This window comes from Myotis davidii, unplaced genomic scaffold (genome assembly GCF_000327345.1).
Source record: "Myotis davidii unplaced genomic scaffold, ASM32734v1 scaffold240, whole genome shotgun sequence".
In the NCBI taxonomy this organism is placed as follows: Eukaryota; Metazoa; Chordata; class Mammalia; order Chiroptera; family Vespertilionidae; genus Myotis; species Myotis davidii.
This window is the reverse complement of record NW_006292334.1, coordinates 734,405-754,289: the sequence shown is the minus strand read 5'-3', so window position 1 is coordinate 754,289 and position 19,885 is coordinate 734,405. Positions and strand designations below refer to the sequence as shown.

The following is a 19,885-nucleotide window of genomic DNA, read 5'->3' as shown; positions in this document are numbered from 1 at the left end:
AAAGCGAATTCCAAGCAGAGAAAGTGAGGTTAAAAGGGAAAGGCATCTATATATATAAAAGGCTAATATGCAAAGTGTCCCCTCGGGAGTTCAACCGGGAGACCAGGAGTTGGATTGCTTGCTATAAAGTGTGCTGACCGCCAGGAGGCCCCAGCCAGTAGCTGGAAGGCCCCGATTGGCCCTGACCGCTGGCCAGGCCTAGGGACCCTACCCGTGTGCACTGGGCCTCTAGTATTCTATATGAAAAGTCCATAATTTACTTAATTTCTAATATTTGGTATTTAAGCTGATTTCTTCTTCAAATAGAATCACTGAATCAAAAGGTATGATCTTCTCATAGCTCTTAATGGATATTAAAAGCAGGATAATAATTTGGACACCACTCATTGCAATAATTTACATACAGTTCCTATGTTCCAAATGGTTTTTATTGATTCGACCACTGATGATCAACCAGCATTTTCTTTTCAGCCCTCCTACTGGCCTCTTCATCAGGGAATTGAAACATAAATCGACTGATTTCCAATGAGGAATGCCCAGCATCACATCACGCACACCATGCTGAATTGTACCCACATGTTCTTTACTGGAATATGATCCCTGCTACAGTCACGGGGCAGAGAAATTGTCTCAGAAAAGGATGAAAAGATTCACAGATGACTAAACATTCTTCTTCCAGCACAGATCTTCTTTTATTCAGTAATATTTTAAGTAGTTCAAATTAAACCACAAATGAAATTAAGTATTATAGAGGGAATACATTTGTTCTAGGAAAAATAGTTTCTTCTCACGCTAGAAAAATTTCCTGGGAGTTTCAAGAACTCATATGATGGGGGATCTCACATGATTGGTGGGAGGGGCAGATCTCATTCATTACTTGCTAAGCTCATAACCATAAATAATCAATGTCTTCTCTACAGAATTGCCTTAAAAATGTAGGGATACAAAAAGAAATACTACACCACACTTTGCCCCAAGGAGCTAATAGCATATGTAAGTTGTGTAAGTAAATATTGGGAGGATAGAGCTCTGAAGGGATTTCTCTTTAATGGTACCGGAGCAAGGGAGGAAATGAGACCTTGCCAGGGCAGGCTTCCTAGGGGGGAAGATCTGGGCTGCATTTGAAAGGCTCAGGAGCTATAAAGGTAAAGGGGGAGTGAGATATGGTGAGGGTATGTGGTGAGAATCTGCACTCTAGACAGAGGAATGAGCACGAGCAATGGGAAGAAATAAAAGATCAAGTGGAAGAACTACGGGCAGTTTGTAAGGAGGCAAATGAGGCTGCAAAAACAATCAGAGATGAATATGTGAAGAGTAACAAAGATGGAGAAGCCTCTGCATTTCCATCATGGGTGCTGACGGGCAGAGATAGAGATGCCCATTAGGACATGTATTAATGAATTCTCTTTCGGCCATATGGAGTTCAGGGTGCCTGTGAGGCCTCCAGGTGAAAATATACAGCAAGCAGAGAATGGATATGAATCTGAAGGATGGAAAAAGGTTCTGAGTCAGAGAGATGGATTTTGATGTTATCAGTCCAAGAGGCCATATTTGAAACTGAGGATATTTGTGATAGTTCCAGAGTCTGTGGTATGAAAAGAGAAAAGCCTATGGCCAGAACCATAGGGAACACCCAATTGTTTTGTCTACCTGATCCCAACTCCCCAGGATGACATGGCCTACTTAGGGTCCCAGGATAATTTCAAAGGATGGATAAATATAGAGGGAGGGAGAGAGGGAAGGAGATAGATAGATAGATAGATAGATAGATGTCAATTTAATTAGCATAAAACATATCCCATATCATGGGAATCAGTCAATGTCTAGAAATAAGCCTCACTCAGAAGAGGCTCTCTCTATATTTTATAAAAACTAATACTGTAATACCTTCCTAAGTTTCTTCCCAATATTTACTCCTTTCCAATACTACACCCTAAATATTCAAGTGGGGATAGGGTGGGAACATTTGTTGAAGTGGCCACTAACTAGAACCACAAGCACCAGAAAAAAAGATGTCCTGAAGCCTTATTTCCAGTGATATTTTAAACAGGCAATGACTAGGTTCTTCAAAACCCTATGCCAAACCTCAAAAACCCATAATTACTTCAATTTTATATTGCAGATGTGGGAAACAAACATTCTTCCCTTTAGTCATCTTCACTCTCATTTATACAAAGGCTAAAAATGTCTTTAATTGAACAAAATAAATCTTAAAGTAGCTGTCCCAAGGGATGTTATTATGAAGGAATTTGATTATTCTATACAATCTATATAGTGAATGGATAAGGAAACATCTTATTCTCCTGCGTGGTTATTAGATTCCCATACAGTTACTACCTAGCTTCTACATGACTATTATTTAATATAGAAAAGTGAGGAGAGAAAAAGAGCCTCTGACAGTGAAAGAAGAAGCAGTCAGAGGTTTTCAGGGAGAACCAGGAGAGAATTTCTTAGAAACTTAAGAAATAAATGTCCAAACGGAAAAATGTGACCTTGTTAATAGCAAATTTCTGATGAGAGAAGGAACAAGAAGTGGCTATTGAACTAGGCGACCAAGGCATGAGTGATCAGGATGAGAGCAGTCCCAGTGGAGGAGTTCTCAAGGGGGGAATCCACTGTGGATTACAGTGGATTGAGGGACGCAGTGGAGAGAAAAGCAAGTAAGACACTGGGTCAGAATATCCACAGAGCTTACTGAGGAATCTTTAAACTTTGAGACTCTCAGCCTCTGTTCTGTCTTCCCAACCTTTAGATAAGTTAGATTTATCTTGAAACTGGAGTCCATAAATTTTGGTCAGGACCACCATTTAGAATGAAGCCTCACCCTGCTTTCCTCTACAGATCTGTCACTCAACGACAATCAAAATTTGAGGTGGTTTGAACCTCATATCTCAGCTATATATTGCCCTTTCCACCTTAACCCTTCATCTGCCCCAGCTTTTTATGGCTCTGCATAAAGAGGAAGCTACTAGTATTTAGAGAAGTTTGAAGATGAGATATCAACTAGAAAAGGATTAGGTAAGTATTCATACATTTTTTGCTTTATTTTATTTTAATTGGGAAGCAATACACAAAGGAGCCAGTAAAGAAGGGCAGGCTAACTGCACAAGACAAAGTTATTTCCTGATGGCACAAAGTTCAGAAGGTGCTGGAAGGGATGGGCTGACTTTAAACAGGACAAGGGTGACAGATTCTCAGAGACCAGAGAAAAGGAAATAGACTTAGATCTCTGGGACAAGGGTTGGCAAATTTAGGGAGAGACTATCTGATCATCTCAATGTTCTCATATGACTACGGACAGCATTTGAAATTAGCGTCCATTAAAGAAACAACATGGTTGAGGAAAAGCCTCTTCAGAAATATTTTTATCTTCCATCAAAGTGGTTGCTTCACTTACCCATCCCCTTGCCTCCCATCTTTTATAAATCACCATGGGCACTGAGAGGAAACCAATAAAGCCACAGTGTTGGGGGAGCATGAAAGGCCTTCACTGGGGTATTCAGAAAACTAGGTACCATCTTGACCCAAATTCACATAAATCTGTACCCCAAACCATTAAGTACTCAAACAACAATTTACATCACATCACCTCCTCTGCTCTCCCCATAACTGGCCCATATGTCCCCTAACTTCTGCTATCTCTAGTTTCCTGTCTATGATTTCCACAGTGACCAGCACAATCTTGTACACAGAATAAGCCTTTAGTTAAATGAGTGAGTTAAGATCCTCTCTGCAGCAAGAAACCTTAACCCAAAATGTTTCGTCTACATTACAACTCTATTGAATCTCTGAATAGGTTAACATATAGATAGAACTCCATGAATTATTCCATTCTTGTATTGATCAAGAATTTTCGTTAATGTTAATTGGTAAAACGTTAATATTGGGGGAAATTAGGTTAAATGTATATGGAAATTCTTTGTACTACTCTTGCAAATTTTCTGTAAGTCTGAAATTAAACAAAAGCTTAAAAATAAATGTTTGCTGGGGAAAAAAGAATTTTCAATACTGCAATAATTTTACTGTTTTTCATAGAGCTATTCATTACACAAAATACACCCATAATTATTTAAATTTTTCCATCTGCATATACCCTAAACTATGGAAATTAGCCTATGTCTGAGAACCACATTAATATCCGAATTTATTTCTAAAGAATGGTAATGTACTAACTCTGTAACTCCCTGCATTTTGGAGTAGTTTCTGTCCCAAATTTATAGGCTAGAAAAACTGGCTATATGTAATTGGTTCTGATCTAATTCATAAATTCACATATGCCATAAAAGGGAGTTTAAGTACTTTAGCAAGTATATGGTAAAGCAGAAAGAACATTTGAATGAACTTGGAAACTGAGTTCTCATCCAGGTTAACCACTCACTACTGATATGACCAAGTAAACCTTAATCTCTAAGCTCAAATGTTCTCATTCATAAAATGAGGCAATTGGATAGGACAGCCTATGGTGTTTCTTTCCTTATTAAAAGTCTACACTTCCATAAAGCATTGGCTTTCTATTTATTCATCATGTTGTAACTGAGAAACCAAATGAAGCATCTCCCAGTTAAACTGGCCCTGCTGAAAAGTCCCTGGATGCTGGCCACCCACAGTGTCTTCCAAAGAGTCCTTCACACAGAAATCTTCATACTAAGTGCTGTGGCTACCCTGGCTACAGCTAGTTGGACCAGGAATGGCCACCATAAATGGCCCAGTATCCTCTGAAGGGTCCTAGCACAAGAGCTTCCCCAGTAGCTAGATTCTTTACAAAATGGGGACTGACCTAACTGATCTCATGTCTTTTTGGGGATTCTGAACACAGAACTTTCAGAGAAGAGAGAACTGTAAGATATTTTCCCTTAATAACAGTTATTTTAAAGGAAATTTAGTCAGTCATTTGATTGACATCCCAAGTGACCATAAGACCCCATAAAGTCAAAGGCCATTGCCCACTGCTGTCTCCTCTTGTACCTCACATGAGAGGCACTCAATTATTAAGGCTTTTATGAGCCACCTAAAACAAAACAGAAACAAACTCATAGATACAGAGAACAAACTGATGGTCGCCAAATGGAAGAGGTGTTAGGAAGATGATAGAAGAAGGTGAAAGGGACTAAGAGGTACAAATTGCCAGCTATGAAAATAATCATGGGGATGTAAAGTACAAAATAGAGAGTATAGTCCATGATCATGTAACAACTATGTATGGTGCCAGATGGATACCAGATTCATTGGGGGGATCACTTCATATGGTATATAAATGTCTCATCACTATGCTGTACACCTGAAACTAATATGATATTGTACATCAACTATAATTGCAAGATAAATTTTTTAAAATTTAAAAATAGAAAAAGAAGTTGCTTCATGATGAGAATAAATAAAGCCTCTTAGATATTTCAAAAGAAAAGAAAAGAGCAGAAAGAAGGAAAGGAAGGAAGGAAGGAAGGAAGGAAGGAAGGAAGGAAGGAAAGGGAGAGGAAGGAAGGAAGGAAGAAAGGGAGAGAAAGGAAGGAAGGAAGATCGGCTACAAAGATCAAAATGCTATGACAGAGCAGAAACAGTTATGAAAACAAAGAATCACATTTCTTCTAGTCCAATAAGCATGGATTAGCAACCATCAGTACTTCTACTTTATAGTTTTACTTCAATTATTTATTCATTTCAATGGAGGAATTACCATTTTCTGATTAGCATGGGTTCTGCTCTGACGTATAACAAAAATGCCACTGGGAATCAAACGAAAACTCAGCCTTTGAAAAGATTTCTCCCTGCTGCCAATGTATAGGTAAACTGACTCAGGATAAACAAAAACAAACAATGAAACACATTAGAAGGTGCTTATGAGTCATTTCGTCTTTGAAAATTTGGCTTTTATGAGTTAGAAAGATTTCACAGAACCATCTGACTTTGGGGGATGGTTTGTTTACCCTGATTTCCTAAAATTACTGGGATCAATTAAAGGTTTGAGATACCCTGAATTTTTCTTTCCGTTTTTTGGGGGCCTAATGGCCCATCTGCAGATCTGGACTCCTGTGTGCACATCTGGTCCATAATTTATAAAATGTGCTTATTTACATCTTTTCATTCTTACTTTCCAATGTTTTGAAATGTTCCTTCGTATATCTTTCTTTAACATACAGACACATCTTAGCAATAGGGCTGACACAATAGAGAGCAGTGAGGCATAAAACCATTAGGACTGATACTTGCCTCTTTACAAACAATATGATAGGAAGAATTTGTGGAACTATTATTGGAGGACATTGTGATGTGCCAGGCACTTCTACTTTGTGGGTTAATACTCACCTGAAATAGTTGGGGGCACACCTTCCTTCACCTGGACAATCACTTGGACTTGACCTTCACCTGAAACTGAAGACAAAAAGCCACAACTTGGATATGATGCAAAGAGTGTCTTAATACGAAGGATATTCATATGTGAGAAAGGAAGCTTTGTGCTATATTCTCCCCAACATAATGAAATTTTCAAAATAAAAAATAAAATCCTTATTAGTTAGTCTAACAATTGATTTCCAACATTTGATTTTCTTTGCTTTTATTTCATTAAACTTAACTGCAGTGAGGTCTCCTAGAGATTTGGCACATAAATAGGCTATAAAAACCTTTAGGCATATGTCCTTTGGAAGCCAATGTTGGGCAGCAGGGCACACCTCATACCCTATTTCTTCTCTGTCATTTTGAAAGCTCAGCTTGTAGAATTCATGATTTTTAGCAACAGAGTTCAGATCACCCATGAAATGTATTTGCTTTACCTTTATCCAAACAAATTGTCCTTTTAATGAAGGCTTTTCTCCACCCCACCCCCCTTTTCCCTCCCATCTTCCAAACCAACTGAGTACATTTAAAAGGCCTGAGGTTCATTAATTTTAAGTGTTCAATAAATTAGTGGAAATAATCAAAAGGCCTGATTCTTTCTGATAATGACAATTTGATGTCAGTATAAACCAGTAGATTAAGCTGGGAACATATGCTCCTTTGCCAAGAGAGGCTGCTATAATTAAATAGTGAATGCATCTACAAGGTGCTCTCACGCCTGATTAATTAGTAATCAGGTGCCCGAACTCCACTTTTCAGTAACACCTTGTCTCTTATTGGTTAATTACCTTTCTGCCTTATCAGATGTCATGGGAGCCAGCACCTCCCCACCACTGGAGGGCCCGGTGCTGCTAAAGGCTGCAGCCTTGAGACCTTGGCCAAACCCACACTCTCCGCTGGCCATTCCCTGAGACCTTGAGCCCTTCCTCTACCACAGAATGAAATAGAACAAGGATCGTTCTTCCTAATTATAAAGCATAGGATTTTGAATATTACAAAGAAAATCACCCCCAAAGGAATCTATGATGAGACCTCTCCTATTCTTCTAGGCAGATTTTGATAATTGTTCTCAGTTTAATTTCTTCCCATTATAAAAGGCATGAGTTTGTCAGGTACAATGGCCAGCATGTTCTTTTCCATGTTCTACTTCATCACTACTTCTAAGACTTCACTTATATTGTTTCTCTGTCCTGTTGCATAGTTCACCCAGTTTTCTGCCTTTAGTATTAATAACAATAAAGCCACTAGCCTAGCATCTTATCTCTTTTTTTATTCTAGAATGTTTAACTTATCCACTTCTGCTCACACTGACCTATGCATTTCCTAAAGTTAAAAAGTGCTTTAAAACGATACTGTGATATTTAGCCTAAGCTAGCTCTCAATGTAGCAAATATTTATCCAGCACCAACTGTTTAATTTAGGATAACAATTGCATCCATTGTTAGTTTGCTTTGTCTTTAAATCTTACTGGAAGAGATTTTTCTCATGTACTTTAGGACATTAAACATTGCTGAATACTTAATTTTCATGGACCAATCTAGAAATCCTAAGTTTATAGTGCTCTACCCTGGATACTCAGGACGTAACTGACAATTTCAACAAGTTAAACAAATAAAAGTAGGAAAGAATCCTCTTAAGGAACCAAAAAACAAAATTCTACAAAAGTTAAGCTCAAACGGAAAGAGAAGCGAAAGAGAATATGAACAAGATGATATCTAAAACCAAGCAAAGGCAGTAACAATAGAATACCCTTCCGCAAAAGGAATTGAAATATTATAACAGAATCAAACTCTAAGAAAGGAAAATGAGAATAAATTCCGGGAATCATTTGGAAAGGGAAGTCAGTTCACTTAGAGATATTATAAAAATCAGTCTTGTTAACAGATTCCAGGAGGTTGTAGATTTCAGGGCGTCCCTGCCCTCTCCCTAACACCCAGCCACTGAGGTAAGGAAAGCAAACAAGTAGTTACTGATAAAGGTGTGCTTCAAGTCACTCTAGTCATTTTATAGATTTATTTAACTTACAAGAGGAGTGGGTGGAGGAAGGGTAGAATAGAAACAATTTTCCCCACTAGGTAGATGATGAAATCTGAAGTAGCAGGAACATAATCAATATATCCAAAGTCCCCTAGTGAAAAAGATACTGTACTTACAGCACATTATAGTTATCATCGTGATGAGTAGCCTTAAAACTGGAAAGGCTAATCCTCAACATATCTAACTCCCAACACAGGCTGTCCCACGTCCTTTCATTCACTAAGTCACTTGCCCAGGTCCTGTTCTTGGTCAATCAAGGCTTCCTGGCTCAGGGAGCTCTCACGTCTGTAGCTCTGCACCAGCGGCTTCTGAACTGAGTGGCCATTGACCTTGTTCAGCTGCGTGTTCCCACCTCCTCTAAATCTTCTGCCCCTAAACAGACACTGAAAGGGTACACTGAAGAGCTACTGTTCGCTTCATTCAAGCAAGTGTGTGAATACCATTCAGTCTCAGAAAAGTAGTTTCTGTGCCAGTGGAAATGGAGGAAAGTTATCAAAAGTAGAAGAGTCTGGTTTTCTATCCCACCACTACTTATACATGCCCTTCTGCGGACTGGGTCAGAGCATGTGAGCATGGCTTGGAGGGCTAATTCTTTCCAAACACCATTGCCGCGTCGTGAGAGTGGTGTTATAGAGAGTGGTGGGGAAGAATGTGGATGCTGGAGTCCAAGAGCCTAAATTTGAATTCTGGGTCTTTCAGTTCCTAGATGTGGGCACCTGACAAGTTACTCACCATCTGAACCTCGGTCACTTTCTCTAAAAAATGGGAATAATCCTACTATCTACCTCAAAACATTACTGGGAAGAAAAGATGAAGCAATGTAATACACTGAGTGCAGTGCCTGGCACATAATGGAAAATAAAGTCAGCTATTATCGCCACTGTTATTATGACATGCTTATGATTCTAAGAGCCAGATAACAAAACCCAAGAAATACGCTTTTTATTCTTTTTACAGCTGCGCCTAATCATGATGAGCCATGGTATAGAGCTGTAAGCAATGTAACCAGCTCTGCTAAAATCTGTTAAGTGCTTTGACTCTAAAAAGACAGGGTAAATGTTAAGTGTCATTTCCAATTTGGATAAATACGAAAATCATTTGAGAATAAAGGTATTGTCTCGGGAAGAGTTTAAAAGCATTATACAAGCTGTGATATTGTACATATGTTTTCTCAGTGCTTGATTTCTGATTCTGTGTTTGTAATACGAGAATGGTTAATCTGCTCTGTTTATAAATGGAGACTTACTGCAGTTGATCCTTCCCAGATTGTAAGAATATCTGGTTGGTCCTCAAAAAGAAAAGAAGTATATGGGTCAATTATTGCCAAATTATGCTGACAAGTGTTATATGATCTGAGCTAGCAAGCTCAGATAGGAGGAAGAGGGAAAAGTGCTAAGAAAATAGCTCCCGGTAAGAGGAAAGAGAGATGCTCAGCTAGAAATGATACCAGTGCCCACCAGAGCTATGTGCTGTGCTGGCGAATTGTGTCCTCACTGGGGCACTAAGAAAGAGAAAAATGAATAATTCTCTCTTAGAATTTAGAGCGATAAATAGGTACCTACATGGAAAGAAATACGTGGCATCTTAGCAGGTTACAGATTCCTTTCCTGTTTTATTCTTTATTTATATTCCCATTCCCACTTTGCCCTTCAGGTTTAGGCACATATTAGGAGCTCTCGTTCAGCCCACATGCATATAGGTGAGTCAGCCATTGCCTACACATGGAGAGAACACAAAACGGCCACTGGGATCTGTGTCAGCAGATTTGGTCCATTCTCACCCTGGCCCATGCCTTCGCCTTCTCTAGCTGTTGTCGGATTTGGTCCTCTCTCTGCATTTTCAGCTTAGCTTGCCCTGTCTTCTACCACCACCTCTTTTCCCCCGATCTGCCTCACACACGGGCTGTTTCTACCTACCTGTTCAATGAACTGGACCTGGCTCCCCAGACATTAGCCTCCGTTACTTAAACACAGAGAAGGCTGCTTGTCAGTTGGTCCCTGGGCAGGTCTGGTTCACAAGACCACACTGCCGTCTGACTCCAGCTTTAGAGACAGTCACAGAGTTACCTTGGCCTTTAGAACACAGAGTCTTTTAAAAACCTTCACAGAAACATTTTATGAAAATTCTGTGATCCCCTTTGATTCCTCTATTACCCCCAGGGACATGCATCCTTGAAAGAGTGATTTTTTTTTAAGTGTAAGAGTAAAAGAACTTGACCGAAACACCAACAGATAGATAGATCTGCATTAACCACAGTCCTAAGAGTTAGCTCAATTAAATCTTCTTAATTAACTTAGCACACAATAACAATTGTTATTCTGATGCAGATAAATGTTTGCCACCTATGGGGCATCTGTGATTTCCTGGGCCCTGTGCAGACCTACAGAACCAGCACTTAGAGGGATGGGCCTGGTACCATGCATTCCAGCTGTCTGCCCATGAGGCACACTTAGAAGGCACCAAATTGAGGAATTTTACAACTTCTCTCATCCATACTCTCAAAAATGTGGTTTGTTCTCAGAAGCAGGTGTTCTTAACAAGTGAGGAGACCCAAATAAAAAAGAGATCCTTATGTTCACACTTCTTACTTTTAATCAATTGTACCAAAAGCTTGCAACCTACGTTATATTCCCAAAATATAAGATGTGAGGTGATCATTTTAATGGCCACCTGTGCCCGGCCCTTTGTGAATGAAGGGTAGCTGCCAGTGTCACTAAGCATTAGTTCCTTAATCAGGGATCCCTAGAAAAAGTATTTGATTCTGGCTTCTTAGTTTTCCTTCCTTCCTTCTTTCTTTCCATCCCTCCCTTTCTTCCTTCCTTTTCCTTTTGAAGAAGTTGCTTGTCATCAAGAGGCAAAATCCCTTCTCACCTTTCCAGCTCCTGTTCCATTCTCTGTATTTTTGCCATGAAGTTTACTGCATTTCCCTGAAGTCAGTTCGCCATATTACCCGTAAAAATCCTTGGGGATCTTGGGGGAATGAGTTTTCTATAAGAATGTAAATTAATTTATTAACTAGAATGCTATAGATTGCCTTAGAGGGACACAGCATGGCATGTCTGCAGAGTTTCGAAGAATTACGATTCTGCTCTGCTTATAAAATCCTCCCAAAGAGATCTGGCAGCCGGCTGAGTCAGCTCTCCATCTTAGACCCTAGCAGCATTCCATCCCAAGGAGCAGCACAGGGTCTTCTGGACCAGCTCAAGAGCAGAAGGGTCCAGGCAGCCGCCTGCTCCAGCCCCGTGCCCCCGGTGCTCTGAGAAAAGAGAAACCCTAAGCAGTATCCATGATCTTCTAGCCGCAAGCTTAGGAAAACATCCCTTATTTTCACAGCTCGCAAGTTAACAGCATCTTTTCCGAGCCTCCCATGACTTGAGTTCTTCAGGGCACCTGGCGCAGACAATACAGTCCATCTGTCTCCCTACTTCAGCCCTCTTGCCCTCATGGACAACAGCCCCGGCTTCGTGCCAAACAGCCTGCCTTTATCTTGGCGAGGGGTTCACTTGGAGACAAGCATTGGCCAGCCTGTATACACATGTCCCTTTTCAGTCCGATCAGAGAAAGGTGGTACACAGGGGCCCGTGAGCCTAGCAGGCGGGCTCTCTCAGCTGCCGCCCCCACACATTGTCCCCGCATCGCGGTGCCGGGGTGAGGGCTGTGTGAACTCAGGGGGGCAGTGGAGAATGGCTCAGCATCTGATATGAATTTATCACCGGCTGCTGGTTGGGTGGGGGGAGAAAGCAAGTGGAAGGGCCTGTGAGTGTTTAATGCACCCTGCCACAACCCAACAGTTTGTCCTTAAGAGCCTTTTACCAATATGAAAGGACAGGGTCAAAAGTAAGTTGACCCCTGACAGAATGTACAATTATGAGCAGAGGGCTGCGCACGAGCAGCTGCTGGAACCCCACTGGTTCCGCATGGGGCTTCCAGGAGTCAGAATATGAATAATCAACTCAAGATTGTTTCCTCCCCCCCGTCCACCCTCACCACCTCCCCCTCACCCCCACCTCGTCCCCTGTTTTGAGCAAGTCCTATTCTATTTCTACAGGAAGAAGCCTGGCCCTCCCCAGCAGCTGCAATAATTGTGTTCCTATTGTGAGGAAGACCTCCTCCTGGCCACCCCCTTACAAGTGGCCATTGTCGGCAGAGAGTCGGTGATTACACGCTCCGCCTGATGCTCTGGGGGACCCAGCTGCCTAAGTGCTGACACACGAGTGTGCAGTGTGCGGAAGGCCGGGCAGGGGCTGGTGGAGGTGGAGGCAAGAGGTGGGGGGGAGGCCACGTCTGTGCAGTGGGACTCGGACATACCAGACCTTTTGCATAAGTCAAGCCCAGAACAAATGAGGCTTTATCAGGCCCCACAGAAGAGGGGGTCTCATCTCCCTTTGAAGTGGAGCTGAGATGGAGACAAGCAGCTTTTCCTCCTTGGGATCAAGCAAACATCCTTCTTTTGATATGCGACATGCTCATTATCTCTGTCCCATTTAACGATTTTTGATTGAAGGGTGGCGGCTGGGATGCCGAGAAGATCCTGAGAGGGGCTCCGTCCAGCCAAGCCCGCAAGAAAGGCTTTCCTTGTGCCTGGGCCTATATTTGGAATTTCTTAACAGTGTGCGCTTGTTCTTAGAGGCAGATAAGGGCTGAGCGTGAAATTCTTAATTAAGCAATAAATAGAGAGTGGGGTGTCAGCAGATGCAGCCAGTAGCCATGGCAACAGGAATCACATGGGCAAGAGAGCTGAGACTAGATGTAGGCCTCGGGCCTGGGCCTGACTGACAGCTGAAGAATCCTACAAAGCTTGTAAACCAGATTAATTAGCTGACTAATTATTTCATAGCGTTAATGTAACTAAAAAATAAAAATAGTTCACCATGAACTGAAACCGCCCTGGAAAACAACAGCGGGGAAAGAGGCAGGGGGAAGTTGGCTGTGTCAGGCAGAGCCAGGAGCTGCCAGGGAATCAAATGGTATAAATGGGGAGATGGGCTTGCTGGCTTTGAGTCCGGCTTTGAAAATGAGAAAGAACACTTGTTCTACAGGCAGACCCATCCCAAGCATGGCATAAAGGTTACGTCTCGGAACCACCATTCATAATAGTTAATCACATCAAATACTGCCCCTCTGGGTCCTAACACAACCGCAGCACACAGTACTTCACTTGTGGTCTGTTTTGTAAGTGGCTCCATGGGCAGCATTCTCAGGGATTTAGAAAGTCCACCTGAACCAATCTCCTTACAAGATCTCTTTAAATGAACGAGGTTATCTTATTCTGTGGGTAGAAATTGCTTAAGTGGTATTAAATTTCAATCATGGGAACAATATGTCATATATGTTATATGATCATGAATCTCAGCTATCTAACAAAATCTAGTCAAGAAAAAAAAAATGAGACCCTTTTCAGAAAAGTGATGAGTTCAAGGCTTGTGACGTTGTTAATGTTCCGAGGAAATAAAAAAAAAAAAAATTCTAAAGAAATAATCTCTTGAGAAAATTTTGAGCAAGGTAACATGGCACACTAATCACAGCTGAGGATGTTTTGGGTGTTTTGTAGCACAATTCCAAGAGATAAGTCAGTATTCTTAACCTCGCTGTATAGATGAAGGTATTGAGGCATGGAGCATTTATAATTCCATGCCCCAGGTAAAATAGCCAGCCAGCCACTGATTAAAACCTTAAGCCCTAAGCTCTGGCCATGAGCTTTCCAAAGAACCTGCATTCCATAAAGATGTTTGCGGAACAAAGACAAGACTCGCCTCGGTAGAGAGAGAAATGCAAGGGTCAAAGATATTATATGTACAGGATTCTTTGTCTTTGTCACTGGGGATCAGCGAGAAGTCTTCTCCCATGACCCTGCCCAGCACCCCCAGCACCACCCTTTCTGGTCAGTGATCAATGATTCTTTGGCAGGCAGCACACTCTAGTGGAGGGATCCATAGCCAGGAGCTAGAATGCCTGGGTTCTGATTTCTCCCATTCTCAGCCATGTCTAAGATTAGTCGGGTATCTTAAATCAAACACATGAAGTAGCCAAATGCAGGAAATGAATATAATTGTGATTTTAAAAAATTCCTCTCCTGGGGGATGTGGTTAGGTCTCAAACAATACAAAAGACGATCCACTTAGAAGTGGTCAACAAATGAATGGTCAGTGAAGCAGCACGCCGAGTGAAAGCCAGCCAGGAAAAGGAGCAGGACCCTTCCATCCCTGTCCCCCCTGAAAGTCTGACAGGAAACCCAGGGGACCTGAAGGAGGCCGAGCAGTTTCCCGACAATGAAATGAAACTTGTACACACAACTCTCCCGATGATTTTTCATCCAGGAATATGTCCACACAGAATGTGAGGTCTGTACTTGGGCTTTCTTCTTAGATTATATGTATTTTGTGTAAAATAGGGCCAATCACAGACTTATAATACCACATGATAAAAAATAAAAAAAAAATTAAGTAAACTAACCAATATGTGAAATGCATGGCACAGAACTGAAACAGGTACCAGCTGCAATTCCCTCACTGCCATTTAGGCATCATGGCATCCTGAGCCCTCCTAAAGATGCTGCAAACGATGCACAAAGGAGATCAAACCAAATCCATGCAACCCAAGACAGCTGCATGGGTACCAGCGAGGAGGAGCGGGAGGAGCCTCCATTCCCCCCTGGGTCCTGGTGTCCTCAGGGTGCCAGCCCAAAAATGGGAACAGACGTGGCTCTGGCCTCCTCTCTATCCCTTATGCTCAGAGGGTACAGGAGGCACAAATGACCCTGAGAGCCACTACTTGGAACCCTAGGAATCCTTTCCAAGGAACAAGGGTCTCCCGGTTCACTAAACATTCAACCAACCCTCTGCGACTTCCTGTTCCTTTTCCAACTCATATTATTCAAAGGGTGGAAATACCCATGTATTCTGACAAAGAACTTTGTAAAAATTAATAAAAACTATATACCTAATTAAAATGTTTTACATTAAAATATTCATCGCATCATATATATACAATATACATATGCAGAGGTACATCTATGCGTAAATATATATACTTATACATACTTATGGTATGTGTATTTATACCATATATGTATATACTAGTATATATAGAATAATAGTTTCACTTGCTATTAATTCAATAAGTAATACTATCAAAAGGGAAGAAAATCTGTAACTGTGTGATTTGATTTGATTTTGTCTTTAAGCCCCAAATATTCCTTTATCATTTTGGCTTATGTGAGTATTCAAATTTGTCTGCAGCTCATGAACAGAATCTGACCAATGGACATGTTTCCGAAGACCACACTAAGTAATAGAACAAGAACCATTTGAAATTAAATTTTGCTCTATAATATATACCAAGTGAATAGTCATAGTTAAAATTAATGGCAGCGATTTGCTCTTGCTACTGGTATTCCGCTCCAGAGTGGTAAACCAGTCACAGGCTCTCTGTCCCTCCTGAGTTTTTATAGTTTTAGGTTACATTTATGAATGAATCAAATCAGAAAGAAAATCTGAACATTACAATTCAATGCAAGTAAAATATACAACAATCCATTTGGCAAAGATAAAAATATCAGAGAAGTACCATACTCTCCTCTATGGTGCTATTAACATGTCATCATCCCAGGGCTTAAGTGTAGCTCAGACTCAGTGGACATACAGCTAGGCACAAGGGAGAGGGGCCGGGGACTCAGGACAATTGCCCAGCTCTCTATATCCTTAGGGACAAGACTGGCTTGTAGCAGGGGCTGGGACTTGAGGAGCTGTGAGTTCTCCTGAATCTGACCAGGATCTGTTAAGACTAATTGATAACAAAATTGACATTCTAGAGACCCATTTGGACAGATTCTCCTTACGGACCACACTGAGCTGAGGTTGGTATAAATGGACATCACAGTGCTCAGAGTGACCAATGCTGACATGGTATAGAACAAGAATATGAGACAAACACCAGGAAGTCAAAAGAAAACTCCTGTGAAATACGCACAATAAGATGATAAAGAAATCCTTCAGCCATCTATTACTCTGCAATCACAGAAGGGTTTCCGGTCCTATAAGGTGAGGTTCCTGCATCCTACATCTTTTTGTTTTAATCCTCACGTGAGGATATGTATATTGTTTTGAGAGAGAGAGAGAGAGAGAGAGAAAGAGAGAGAGAGAGAGAGAGAGAGAGAGAGAGATAGCAGTAGGTTGCCTCCTGTATGCTATATCCTGATGCAAGACAGAGACAGCCCACCCTAGTCCTCAGATTTTCAGATCAGCCCTCCACGCCTCCGCACCCTCCTGACCTTGGATCCCCTTCCAAGGCTTTCCTTCTCACCTTCCACAGTAACTTCACTCTTCATTCCTCCTCTTTGTAGCTGTCACCTGTCCTCTCTGTTGCTCCTAATATCTGTGGCCATAACCAAGCCATCCTGTCTTTCCCATGCACTCGATCTTTCTACAAATATAACAGTGCCTTAAAGTGAATTGAAAATATTAATAACAATGTTTAATAAGCACTTGGTATGGGTTAGGCACTCTGATAAAAAGTTTTACATATTATCCTTTATATAATTTCCTATCTTTTGAGGTAGGTCCAATTATTTCATTTTATAAGTGAGGAGGCTGAGCCTCAGAGAAAAAGAGCAGGTGCTCAGTGTCCCAGAGCTAGTAAGGCTTGGAGCTGGGATTTAAACCCAGGCAGTCTGATTTCAAAGCCCATCCACTTCACCATAACACACAGCTGTCTCCCTCAGTTCCCCATCATTTCATAGCACAACTGTCTAAAATTCAAGAGTGAGTGGTGGTTTCTTACTATGTGCCCTTAAAAATGCCCACGCAATTATACTTACCCAGATAGGTGAGTTGCCTCAACTGGCTACTGAAGAACCAGTCACAGCCTTGGTCTTTACCAGGCGATGGAAGAGAGGGCAACGACCGCCCCACTTGACTCCCGCACCTTATGAGGATGTCAGGGGAAGGCCACGGGACTGTGTGGACCAGCCGGAGGTAATTCCCAGGAGCAAAGTTGTCAAATGTTGCTGAGTACTTGAAGTGAGAAAAAAATACAATAGAGCTTATTTAGGAAGGAAGACTCCCCTATAAAAAAAGCTACAAACAGCCCTGACCAGTTTGGCTCAGTGGATTGAGCATCGGCCTGCAGACTGAAAGGATCCGGGTTCGATTCTGGTCAAGAGCATGTACCTTGGTTGCGAGCACATCCCCAGTAGGGGGTATGCAGGAGGCAGCTGATCAATGTTTCTCTCTCATCGATGTTTCTCTCTGTCCCTCTCCCTTTTTCTCTGTAAAAAAATCAATAAAATATATTTTTTTTAAAAAGCTACAAACAACACTGAGTTGTTTAGAAATAAGATAGTTTACACCCAGACGACTTTTCTTCTGGGGAATGGGCTTATTTGAATCCACTTCGTAACAAACTCAGAACTAGAGTTTACAAAATCATACCAGGTGAGATGGAAAGACACCATAATTTTCCTTTTGTTTAACTTCCTTAATCAACACAAGAGAAAACCAAGGCCCAGACAAGTGGATGGATTTGTCCCAGGTCAAATAGCTAGACGAGACAGAGCTAGGTCTGGAATCCCTTTAAAGAGGCAGGCAATGTTGGCAGTATCATCCATTTATAACAGCAATAGCGAACACTGTTGTATCATGTGCTACATCAGTGGTTCTCAACCTTGGCTGCACATTAGAATCACCTGGGAATCTTTTGAAAATCCTGATTTCTGGGCCTCAGCCTCAGGAAATTCTGTTTCTTTGTTACTAATGTTGTGGCCCCACTCCATAACAAAGAAACAGAATTTCCAGAAGATGAAGCCCAGAAATCAGGATTTTTCAAAAGATTCCTAGGTGATTCTAATGTGCAGCCAAGGTTGAGAACCACTGTGCTACATGCTTAAGTACGACTCACATAAAGTCATTCAATCCTTGAAATATCCCCTGTGATTGTTACTGTTCATGCCCCATTTTACAGATGAGGAGAGTGAGGCAGGTAGAGGTTCAGGAAACTTGTCCCATATCACAAAGTTGGAGAGTGTGCGCCAGGAGAGAAACCAGTCACCAATCGACTGCCTTTACCTTATGCAAATTCCATGAAATGTTCTCATGGGAACCTTTAGGGAAGGAAAGAGTTCTTTGCTCTCAGAGAGGTGGTGAGAGGATAAAGACAGATTCTGTTTTGAACTCCTCAGAACTATGGCACACCTAAACCAGCCTCTAGTTCCCTAAGACTGCTCTCAGGGCTTGTAGGGAATATAAATATTAGGACACAGGAAGAAACGTGTTCAAAGGAAGAAAAGAAGCTTTAGGGAATCCACCTTTGCTTGGTTTTTTTTGTGTGGTTTTGTTTTTTGGTTTTTGTTTTGTTTTTTCAGAAAATGCACCCACTTCCTACATGACTATTCCTGTGTTTGTTCCCCCTAACCATTTGACTCCTAGACCTTCATTTACAAGATAATTTTTGACCACAAGGTGGCAGTATGCAACATAAAAATGCTTTGTTAAGGCATTTTCTTGGGTTATAAACACTCCTCTCTGGGTTAAGTTGGTTCTTAACCCAAAATATAAGAATACAATTCTATAGATTGCTTAGAAGCTGTTTTTTATTGTATTAATAAACCTAAGAATTCAGGCAGAACCAATCTGCACTCAAGGTGAAATATATATAAACTTGAAATACATAAACTTGAAAATTTTATTAAACAGATTATAAAATTTTCAAATACACACACACACACATTGTATTCAAGTTACAGTCATACATTCATCTGGTCAAATGCTGCTGCAGTTTTCTTTATCAATACCAAAAGATGCTAATACCTTCAAACTATTATTCTACAGAAGGAAACATCAGAAGCACTTGGAAATGGAACATACCATTGAATAAATTCCCTGCAGAGATCTGTTGGTCCAAGGAGTCTCAAATCGCAGTGAGTAGGTCTCTTGATCCAAGAGCAGAGCCATCCAGCCATCAGGGTTAGACAATGTGTCATGCACATAGTTGACAGTGGTTGTCTTATTTCTGCTGTCAGTCAAGGTTAAGTCATAAGAAACATCCGGAGCATTAGTTCTAGCGTGAATTTAAAAAGAAAAAAAAATGGGTTTTAAGTTATTTGTTCATCCTGTATCTAATGTACTCTTCTTCCATCAGTTATGACTCATCTTCTATTCTCTCCATGTATGCTGTAGGCCCCTTCTACTCTGTGTGTCTGTGGAGGTTCCAGCAGTCACTGCATGCGTCAAAACAGCCCAGTGCAAAGCTGTCCTTCCATTGTCTGTGCATGTCACTGGTCTGGTGGATTGGAGGTAGTAACGTTCATAACGGATGCCACTAAAATGCCATCTCAATGAATTCACATATACCAGGACTATAGTCTATTATTTAAAAAAAAAAAAAAAAGTCCATGACCAGAATTTTGCTGTAGACCAGGTTTCTCCACAGCAGAAAATACATTATATAGTCAGTAGATATCCTTATTGGGAGCAATGACTGAGAGCCAGAACCTGAGGTGCCTAGACTCTCAAGCCCACCT

At 41.2% G+C, this 19,885-nt stretch overlaps 1 protein-coding gene across 1 annotated transcript in view; it reads right to left on the bottom strand.

The window, feature by feature from the left end:
* The window catches only part of PKHD1 (polycystic kidney and hepatic disease 1 (autosomal recessive)), a 406,355-nt gene that overhangs the window by 177,267 nt on the left and 209,203 nt on the right, over nucleotides 1–19,885 (bottom strand). Inside the window, exons 48-50 of the mRNA XM_006765722.1 lie at nucleotides 19,230–19,422; nucleotides 17,186–17,381; nucleotides 6,304–6,369 (exon numbers count right to left, since the gene is read on the bottom strand). Of these exons, the coding sequence (XP_006765785.1) occupies nucleotides 6,304–6,369; nucleotides 17,186–17,381; nucleotides 19,230–19,422 (455 nt within the window). The remainder of the gene's footprint in view (nucleotides 1–6,303; nucleotides 6,370–17,185; nucleotides 17,382–19,229; nucleotides 19,423–19,885) is intronic.